The sequence below is a fragment of the Periplaneta americana genome, chromosome 5 (genome assembly GCF_040183065.1).
Source record: "Periplaneta americana isolate PAMFEO1 chromosome 5, P.americana_PAMFEO1_priV1, whole genome shotgun sequence".
Lineage (NCBI taxonomy): Eukaryota > Metazoa > Arthropoda > Insecta > Blattodea > Blattidae > Periplaneta > Periplaneta americana.
The window spans coordinates 75,939,904-75,951,287 of NC_091121.1; the positions used below are offsets into that span (position 1 = coordinate 75,939,904).

Consider the following 11,384-nt stretch of genomic DNA (forward strand, 5'->3'; position numbering starts at 1 on the left):
TTAAATTAGGAAGCAAGAGAAATGCATAGCCCCATTGTGAGTCACAATGTGCTCGTGAGCCACATTTTCGCCACGGTTGTAACAAAAGATTGAAATCCGTTGAAGCAAGTAGCTAAATTAAATCCTGTGTTCTTTCAGTAAAGTGTTCTTAACATTGTAAGTGTCAACTCTGTAAAGTCTGTTGGCCACACAAGACTCCATTTCGGTTATCTCTTATAGGTCTGCAATGGTGTGACATAGTGAAGTGTGTCCAGTGGATGGATGCTTTTGCATCCATTGTCCGGGAAGAAGACCAAACTCTGGTGACAGCTGCTGTTCGGCAGGGAACTGCTACCAGTGATGCTACATCTAGTTCTGGACTGACGAAGTCAGTGCCTGACATAGTTGTAGATGACTCACACAACATCCAGACTCACGTCGTAGATCTGCAGATGCTGGTGAGTTGTTTTTTTCTCCCCTCCACAGCATATATCGCTAACTAGTAACATATTTCAGTAAGTTGTTGTTTTAAGTTTTAATTGATTAATTTTGATTTGCGGTTTCAATTTTCAACAGTGACTTTCCTCCCTACAAATTTGATTCAATCTCCAGTTCCGCGTGAATTGATTATGTATTGAAATAAATCAGTTCTATAATATTCCTGTTGCAGTTACTGTGCATCAATTTTTTAGTTTTGAAGTGGCATTTCTTGGATTAATCTTGGTTTTCATGTGTCCAGCATTGATTGTTCTATGAATTAACTTGTCTATGGAAATATAACCACGCCTCATTAGAAAACAATACTAACTGACTGAAAAAATGCAGTAATTGCAATAAGTGATTCTGGTGGTAGGATCGCTAGGACTTGAATGTTGCTCTTGTTACTTTGTTAGTCCTAAATTTTAGTTTCATAATTGCTCTGAACATCAGTTTGCTGTTCAAGTATTGTTAAGAATTCCTAGGAGATTGATTGAGATATTCGTGATTGTCCTGAAGCATTTTACCTGGTAACCCTGTTGGATTTTTTCGACTTTTATGTTCACTGATGTTAAGATTTTGAATTTCTACGTATACAGGATGGAAGGAGACTGATGCACCAACATTTAGGAGGTGATTATACATGTTAAATACGAGTATAACAAAACTTTTATTACACTATTCTTTCAATGAAGCACTATTAAGCAGGAAAAAAAAAAATAGTCTTTGCCCAGTGTCCAATAATGGCCTGAGAGAAATGGCTGTTTGCTGTACAAGCAGATAGGTAAAAATAATCGCAATAGTTAATGTCTTCAATCTTCTTTTGCAAATTGAACAGTTTAGCCATGAATTTAAATTGAATAATTGCGAAAATCGTTAAAATAGATATTGCAATGAAGGACACTGCTGCACGTCACCGACTGAGTACAGTGAGAGGGGGGGGAGGTAAGGAGAGCATGCCGTGCTTGCTAGAGTAGCTGTGCTGTTGCCAAATGCTTCATAGAAACTTAATGATTTCTTCTAAAACGGTGAATGTTAGAGAAAGAACTTGTTTAGATTTTTCAAATCTCTTCTCATGATCTATTACCAGTTTCATTTTGGTGCAGGGGTTACCATCCACCCTGTATTGGAACTCGTGATTTGTGAAAATTGTCCATGAAACTCTATTCTTACAGATCAGTATTTAATGTGCAGCAGCACATGAAATTATTCTATTCATTTGTCAGGTGAAAAGCCATTACTCATAAGAACATAGATTGATGATATGATGCAAGCAGACGCATCCTTCGATATGACTAGTTGCTGCATAGCACATGTCAATCGGATTGTGAAATGCTCTTATATGGAGTGAAAGAAAGTGTATTACATTAATTTACATGAGTTAGAACAGGTTATTATGAGCAACTTTGTCAAATATCTTTTATACGATCAATAATCTATTGAGAATGCTGAGTTTTTTTTTCTTTCCTAGAAAATTAAATGCAACATGTAGCAATGCTGCAGAGGATAAATGGTATACATATTCGTTTACTTTAGTAGACTTGAAAAGCCGTTGGTATTTTAAGTAAAGGTACGGTCACACATCGCTACTTTTGCAGTGCTGCAGTAAAAAAAAAACTGTGCAACTCTTGTACTGCAACATGTGAACAATGGTGCAACCCAAAAAGTAGCGGCTGCCGAACCTGCTGCTCGCTACTTTTCCATGCTGCGCGCAGCTTAAAAGTAGTGACGTGTGAACAGGGTTCTTAGGGTTTTTGATATTGGTTTTGTTGTAACTTTTGCTGTGGTTGCGACCAGTGTTGCCACCCAAATGTGCCAATGATACTTTTATTGTTTGGATATATTTTAATGTTAGATGTGATGAAAATAAATTATTTGTAACAGTTATTAAATGCACAACACAGTCTGAGCATATTTGCTGACGATATAATTCATTTTTTTAATTTTCCGTAGCGTAGTTTCAAACTAAGTATATAGGCGTTTTAAAGGTTAATAGTAAAAATAATGCCAATTTCTGAATACTAGTTAGGACAGAAAAGCAAATAATAGATAAGTAAGCTTTAGCATGAATTTCTTAATAATGCGAACATAACCACAAAATGTATATTGAGAAGTCAACATGGAGATGGAAAACTGCAGCGGCTGCAAAAGTAGCGCCTTGTGTGTGAACAGACTCGCAACCTCCAGTTGCAACTTTTGTTGCACTTGGGTTGCGCAGCATGAAAAGTAGCGTGCAGCGCGCTACTTTTGGCTTACGTGTGAACATGACACGCAACTTTTGCAGCTGCAGTACAAAAGTAGCGACGTGTGACCGTACCTTAAGGTTTCCTGGCTGCAGCATTTGCTGACTTTTCACAACCATGTTGTTACAGTTGAGTGAAATTTGTTGTTTCTTTTTAGGGAATTAATCTAAACCTGTATTTTTTATAACTAAATTACTACAAAAATATGAACATAAATAGCTTAACTGTACACCAGCCTATTAAAAAAAATTCATGGAAACTGCAGTCAAAATTTTGACATAACTTATTTTTTTAACTATTGTTGTTTTCTAATGCAAGGCATTTGACAGTAAAGTCATTTGACCTCTTGTACTCCAAAATTTTTCAAAGATATTATCATGGTCAGCAACTTTTCACTCTGTATGGTGAATAGTATATGATTAACATAGGATTCTAGTGTTTCCTTTTAGAAGCTGTAGATTATTTTGCAGTCTTCTTATATATGAGCAATGCATCATATGGAGGTGGATTTATTTTACATGATTGCTCAGAACTGGAGAAATGATGGAATGAAGAAAGTGAAAGTTGTACAATCTTGCGAAAATTTGTCTCAACACTTTCTTGTACCACAAATCTTATTTGGATTTTTCAGGATTTGTACTTCGGACTTCTGGCAAAGAATAAAACTATAGTCATTTGACTGGTGCGCCAGTTTAAAATATGTATGAATCATAAGAAAGATGAACCGAAGTATTGAATTTGAACATGTTTCAGGACAAGGCGAAAATGCGTCTGACAGAGCTGGAATCTCTTGAGAATCCATTAATAGCTTCTCCTTCATCATCGTCTGCAGCACCAGGTCTGCTCACACCACCTCCATCAAGTCGGAAGAACATGTCAGATCATAAGGTGACACTGGCAGGAAGCCTGACATAGAGTAAATGGGCTGTACACTATGTAATGACACCAGGTGTTGGGTCTAGAACATATCTGCTTATATCTAACAACATAGTGTAGCTATTAACATCATAGCTAGTTTTGTTGTTTGTGTGAATGTGTGTGTGCATTGTGATCACTCTTTGAAAAGAATTAAAGATTATATGAGGTAGAAACAATATAGTTTGAGATACATGTGCCATTATTGTAACACGTCACTTATAATACAAAAAAGATCTATTTTTATTAAAAAAACATATTACAAACCAAATACCATTTTTTTTTCATCTTAAAAGTTTACATTATGTTGTCCTGAAGATTTCATTTTTTAAAGAAATTTTGTATGTGTGTTTTTTTATATTTTAAGAATATTGTATTGCCATGTAGTTGTTTGGCACTGCGTTAACATAAAAGTGCCTTTAATGTGAATCACCACACACATATGGGTAACTGTGGCAAGAAACGCTTTTCAATTCTAGTCTCCTGTCCACAAGCATATTGCTTCTCACAAGCTAAAATTAACAGGGAAGATAGTAGCACAGTTCGGTGAAGTGAATTAGACATTTCTTCCTTTTTATTTTGGCTTGGACGAAATAACTGGCATTTGTGGGTAGGTCTTTATACCATATTGAATGATGGATGATGAAGCAGGCTGTCATTTCTCCTCAAGGATGCCTCTGCTGTCTGGCTTTCCAAACTACATGACGTAGAAATGTCATTTCCATGATGATTAAACAACATACAATCAAGAGCCAGGAAACTCGACCATTGTAATCTGAAGAGTACTATATAAGATTTCAAGGGATGAAGTAATTTATTAAAGCTCGAGACTGAAAAAATTCTTAGGACTCATAGATGTATTAGATTTCATATCGTTCGTGCTGTCAGTAGCCATGCCTGTTGGCTTCATATGAAAGTCTTTTAATTTACTACTGATATAATTCATTGTTTTCCTTTCTGTTAATCTGGTACAGTGATTATATGTTCGCATTTTAATGTTCATGAAACTTGACCGGGGTTTTTTGTTAACAAGAAATGACGCAGACAGAATGTGTTCTCAACTGAAAACCATCTGTTAGAGTTTTAATTTTTTAATTGGCTTGCAGAGAAATTGATAACTTGGAGAAAATAAAAGGACTAAAAGAAAATTTAAACAATGATGGGTATAAGATCTCCCTTGGGACAGTTGTGCAATATTTGTGTGATCCCTTTCTTAAGTATGTCATTCTTAATGCCTTACTCTAATGTTAAAAAAAAATAATAGGAATTACCCTGTATTCTGTATAGGTACATATCCATGGAAATGTTGAACAGCAAGTTAAATATCAGTCATATTTAAAATTAAACATTTATACTTCGAATTCATAATTATTTTATGGACTTCTTAAAGATAAAATTTACAGCCTCATTGTTAATTGGTTACTTGCTAATGCTCAACTTGTTAGAAGTCTTTCATTCCCAGTTAATTTATTTTTTTAATTTTTGCACTGTAAAGTATGTTGTCTGTACTTCATGGTGGCCGGTTCATTACAGAGTACAAATTTTGGAGAAGTGTTGATGCTCAAGGGAGAGTGCATCAAGACATTGTCTTGTATATAGTCTAAGGAGTGTAACAGTGTTTATTCGATGACTGTTAACGGATCAAACTTTTGCTCTTTAGAATTACACTTGTTGCTTGTTTTCACTGACTCTAGAAGTTTCTACACTTGTTCTTTTAATAACTTTCATTAGCGTTAATTTGGATGAATGAAATTACATTTCATTGTTAATTACGTGTTGAATTTCTGTTCCTTTAGCAAAAACATGTCTTATATTACCTTGTATGCATAATTATATTATTACAGACTGTTCTGGTAATGTAAACCAGCTACATCATATTTGATGTTCCGAAAGGTGGTGTGATGAACAGTATATTGTCTTCAAATTGGGAGATACAAAGTATGGAACTGCTCCGAGAATTGTTTTCTGAAGTACAAATTTTAAACTTCTGTCTTGTTATCTTCATAAATATGTTCAATTTTTTTAGACTTGCTGTTCTATTGAGGAAATGAAACATGGATATGTGCTGCATTATCATGATCTCTGAGTTTGTCCCAGGGGAGATAGGTCACTAGTAGCAAGATATTGATAATATTTTACTCTAAATACATTTCATTGCCACGGCATTTATAAATGACTACTGTACATTGTCATTTGTTTGCATAGTGCGTTAATTTTACATAAACAGATCAGGTATTTATCTGCATTTGTGGACAGTAACCACTGCCATTTCTGTTATATTTATAGTTTTTATATTTCTTTTTTAAAACAGGAATATGCAATTTTGTGGATTTTATCGTGGAATAACAATAATAATGGAACTTCAAGTGGTACTTAAGGTGTATTCTGAATAATGTTATACATTATTACAATTTTATATGCAAATTTAATTGTATATTTTATATCCATTAGTTTTATTGTAAATTCATACTATACCAAAAAGATTCCTAGGAAAGTTGCTCTGTATTGTTACATTCAATATGCAGCACATTTGAAGGGTGAAGATAATTCTCAATAAAAATGCAATGCAATAGGAAATTCGACGCAACTGTTACTCTGTTCGACACATATGTTTACAATGTGGCAGGTGTTCATTAGAATGCCAAAACAGCAACATACATTCATGACATACACACTGGACAGAGTTCAGATTTTGGAATTGATTTCTTCCAGTTCTAAGCCTAGATATAATATGTTTGTGATTGAGATTTAGAAATACTGGATAGTAAAAAAATTTACATTGCTGTATTTTATGGGCGGTACTTCAGTCCAACTTCCGATAAAAAAAATGAAGCAAAATTTCATGGCAATAAATTGTTGTTTTTTTTTTTTTCTTATTGTACATGTGCAGCCCATAAGAGAGTTAAGTCAGTGCAGTTAGGTTTAATGCGTTTTTTCGGTCATTATGTATAGAAAACAGCTTGAATACTCTTCATGATAATTCTGTTTAGTATGGTCATGTACTACAACAATTTTGTTCGGGAAGGAATTGTGAAATTATTCTTCTGAATAGTTTAATATCCAGTCTATTTGCATTTTTTTTAAATTGCGATCATTATTTTAATTTGGTGTTTAGGTTCTTGTTTGCTAAATGATGTTTGTGAAGCATATGCAGTTACAGAAAGGGTAAAATTATGTGTACAGTGTATGTGCATATTTCTTCGAAAACATTGCATTTAAGGAAAGAAACAAAATAGACAGGGTTGAAGTGTCACTTGAGATTTCGTTATTATTTTTGATCTACTAATATTTAGTATAGTATATACTTATATTTTTCATGATGTAAATATTATAGCACCAGCATTTGAGTTGAATTATTATACTGACTCTGAAACAGAGTGCTGCATTATGTAAATATAATGTAGTTTGAAGTGTGATAGTTTAAATTGTAGTGAACTGGAAATTCTTGTATGTAAAATTGTTCATGCACGTTAAGTACACATTCCATTTGTTCCAGAGTATGGAATGCTTCATGCAGAGAAATTGGTGTTGAAATTATTGGTTTGCTTGGAATTAGATTTGTTTATGGAATATCTGAAATATTTGTGTAAGTTTAGTTACAATATTAATTTTACTGCTAATTCAAAGACTGAATTACATCAGTAAAAAAAATACTTCAGTGTTTTTCTTCGTGTAATACCATAAGCATTTTCCTTCCATCATATCCTGAATGTGATAGTGGCTGACAAATCAATGATCATATGAACGTAACTCCTTTTGAGTTCCTTTAACGTTGCAGCCTATTGTCACACTTCTACTGTTACCTGCTTTGATTTTCAGAGACTTCTGCAGTCTAAATCGATATTAGATCTGTTCAAAATCAAGGAAACAAGAACAAGTAGAGCAAGTGTGCAGAACAATTAGAACAACTGACAAAATACGAGGGGCATCCGAAAAGTAAGTTTCCCTATTTTATCCCTCTGATTAGGGACAAGCGGCAAGTCTGCAGCAGGGGATCTTTCGTACAGACGTAGTGGCTGTCCTGAATTTTTCTCTAGGCCAGCTGATTATAGATTGACAAATCGAACTGAAACCCTGACCGAGTTACTTGAGTGCTGGCTGTCTTGGGGAGGAGCAAGTGAGAAAGCACGGGGGGAAGGGAGAGAGCACTATGCACTATACTTGCAGGTCCACTCACAGTTTGTCAAACCTGTTAACAAAAGCATTAAAAGAATGACTACTCTCGGCTCCACAAGTAAAGAACCCTGGCCCACACCACTTCTACACAGATGACAGTGATTGACAGGCCAGTTAGGGGAGGTAAACTTGCTAAAACTTTCAGCTGTTGCCATGTTTGCGCTTGGCTTGACTCTTTAAATGTATTTTCTTTTGCAACTGGTTGGATTTTTTCAAAAATGGAAAATTCACAACACAGCATTCTCGGCGGTCTTCTGGCAGTATCTTTGTCCGCAGTTTCACTAATTGGGGGGAGCGTGTCAGTCAGATTTATGGCTTCCTGAACCCAACCCTGCAACGAAGGTTCTTTACTTGTGAAACCAAGAGTAGTTGCCTGCAATGCTAGCATAATGGAACCTTCCTACCCAACAGTCTAGGCAAAAATGAAGAATCCGTTATTGTGGTAATACTGGAGTGGTTCTTCTATTGGTCACGATGCCTGCACACACCCTCTCAGATATTTACGTGGTGATTGGTGACTGAATGACGAGGAGCGAGTGAGAGAGAAGAAAGAAAGAGATTCCAGAAGTTGGCGTGTTTTACAGGGTTTCACTTGAAGTTTTCAAACTATAGTTGTTTGCTAGCTTTCAGGTCGTTAACATGAAGCTCCCTCTCTTGTCCCGCTCCAGTTGTGAAGTGCGAAGTGTTTGCTTTTTGACTGCATGGAATGAATCAGACATCAGTATTCATCGGTAGTTTTGCCGAGTGTATGGGAACAACGTTATGTCAGTGCAAATGGTACACCGTTGGCATCAGTGGTTCCTTGTAGGGGGACAAACCGTGCACAATGAGAGAGAGAGGTGGGTGTCCATGAACTTCTTGTGCGGCAGAAGTGGTTGTAGCTGTTCGAGATGTTGAGGCGGACCGCTGTTTGACCCTCGACATTTTGAAATCCCTTCCTCCCAACATTGAAATCCAACGCAGTTCACTCGCAACACTCATCCACGATGAGTTGCAGATGTCAAAAATGTGTGCAAGATGGGTGCCTCGTCTCCTTACTGATGTTCATAAAGAACAACGCATGGAAGCTGCTCGTGCTTTCTTGCAACAGTTCTTGCCAGAGGTACGTTAACAGAAAACCACAATTCCAAGTCACAGAGTTTGTGTACACTTGATGTGGTCTCTGGCGTCTCGTCAGCCCACTTGAGTTGTGTGGATATAAGGGGAAAAATTGAGACGATGTTGGGTGAAGTTCCTGGGTAGCTCAGTCAGTAAGAGTGCTGGTACGTTCAACCAGAGGTTCCGGGATCGATATCCGGCCCCAGAACAATTTTTTCCTTGAAATTATTCAGTTTCAATATTTGAGTAGTTTGGTGACAACAGATGGTGGTGCCCATGCTGAAGTTAGAAGCTGTATTAAGAAAGCAAATTCAGTGTTTGTACAGCTATACTCGATACGGAAGTCCCACGATACTTCCTTACGAACTAAAATCAGAATATTTCAGAGTAATGTGAAAGCAGTTCCATATGGTTGTAAAAAATGGAAGGTAACTGTAGAGGTCTCTAGAAGACTCCAAGTTTTTATAAATCTTATGGATACTTTCAAATCTTTAATAGTTCCATCCTATATCATATATACCCAGATTACTCGGCCTTATAGGCTTTGACGGTAACAACTTTTGTCAGATTTACTATGCCATCTCCGATTTTTACAAACACAAAAACTTGAAGATGAAATTGATTATAAAAGAAAGAGAGCAATTGCAAAACGGGAAACACGAAAGCGACACAGAGAGAAATGGAATGATTTCGTCTCAAGATTAGAAAGAAATTTAACATTACCAAGACCCAAAACTTTCAAAATTTTAAAGAAAATAAATTCGGAGATAAAAGAAAATGTTGTTCTAAACCCTATTCCTAACGAATCTCTACTTGATTACTTTAAAAATATATGGTTTCACAAAAACATCTCTCTTACTTTAAAGACTTCCAACAACAACACAACAGATATTATTACTTATGATGAACTCATTGAAGTATATAAACGTTTAAAAAATGGGAAAGCCCCAGACGAAGATAATTTAAATTTCGAGCTTTTTAAATACGCTGAAGAAGAATTTATCTATAGATTTTTATAGTTCTTAAACAATATATGGGCAGGATCACAACCCCCAGAAAGTTGGCAAAAAGCCATTGTAGTACCCATTTATAAGAAAGGCAACAAAAAATTATGTTAAAATTACAGGGGTATAAGTCTTCTCAATTCTGGATATAAGATCTATACAGCCATAATCAAGAATAAACTATCACATCTTTACGAAGACAAAATCACTGAACAGAATGGATTCCGAAAAGGAAGATCATGTTGTGACAGCTATTTCACCATGAAGATTTTAATTGAAAAGCACAGAGAATTTAATATTCCAACCCACTTAGCTTTTATTGATTTCATAAAAGCTTTCGATAGAGTTGATAGAAATAAACTTTTAGAGATTTTACACTATGATAATGTGCCAAACCAAATCATTCTCTCCATTTATAATTTATATCAACAAAATGAAATTGCCATAAGAACTGAACGTGGAACTACTAGCTGGACTTCCATCAAGCAAGGTGTTAGACAAGGGTGCGGTCTTTCCCCTCTGTTGTTTATTATATATATGAACCATATTTTATACATTTGGAGACAGTCATCATGCTGGAATTCAAATTAATCGAAACACAGTTCTCGATAAACTAATGTTTGCCGACGATCAGGTTATTATCGCTCAAACAGGGGAAGCTTTACAAAGAACCATTTATAATTTGCAAATAATCGCCTCAGATTTCAATATGGAAATCTCAAAAGAGAAAATGAAAGTCATGGCATTTTTGGGAGAGAACCTAATTCCAAGTGAAATCATGATAAATAAGACTTTAATTGAACGTGTTAATTCATTTAACTATTTAGGTTATAATCTCTCTTACATCACTGATGAAGATATGTCAAACAAAATATCTAAATTTATAAAAATCACTGGCGTAATTAACACAGTCTTCAAATCATCCCATGTTCAGAAACATACAAGGCTAAAGGTATAGGCCTATAAAACACTAGCTCGACCGGTCCTCACTTACGGTAGCGAGGCATGGACAATCAGAAAAGCTGATGAGCAAAGGCTGACGACAGCTGAAATGAGGTTCATGTGACAAACAGCGGGATGCTCTTTGCTGGAACACCGTAAAAATGTGGACATATTGCAGGAACTAAAAATGGATCCTATAGTTAATTTTGTTCAACAATATCGACTTCAGTGGAAAAAACATGTCGAAAGGATGCATCGCACACGATGGCCTAAACAGATTCTTACTTATGTACCAAGAGGAAATTGGGAAGACCACGCAAGCGCTGGCATGAGACCGTAACAGATCCTGTAGGGTCTAATACGTGAAGGATATGATGATGATGATGATGATGATGATAATTGTAGCCCTTACGGGTTCTAGTCTTGGAAATGCCATTACTTTTGTTTTATTTGTTGAAATTATTAAACCATACACAGTAGCAACCTAGCTTAGTTCATCCACTGCTGTCTATTACTCCTTGCAAGAATGACTGCTGGCGACCAGTAGGCG

General features: G+C 35.8%; 1 protein-coding gene across 2 annotated transcripts in view; it reads left to right on the forward strand.

The window, feature by feature from the left end:
• Window positions 1-3,926, forward strand: part of CycE (cyclin E) — a 41,581-nt gene extending 37,655 nt beyond the window's left edge. Inside the window, exons 10-11 of one of the 2 annotated variants that reach the window (XM_069826029.1) lie at window positions 220-437; window positions 3,453-3,926. In XM_069826029.1, the coding sequence (XP_069682130.1) occupies window positions 220-437; window positions 3,453-3,614 (380 nt within the window). In that variant the 3' untranslated portion in view covers window positions 3,615-3,926. The remainder of the gene's footprint in view (window positions 1-219; window positions 438-3,452) is intronic. The other variant, XM_069826030.1, reaches the window with a different exon arrangement.
• Window positions 3,927-11,384: the final 7,458 nt, after the last annotated feature.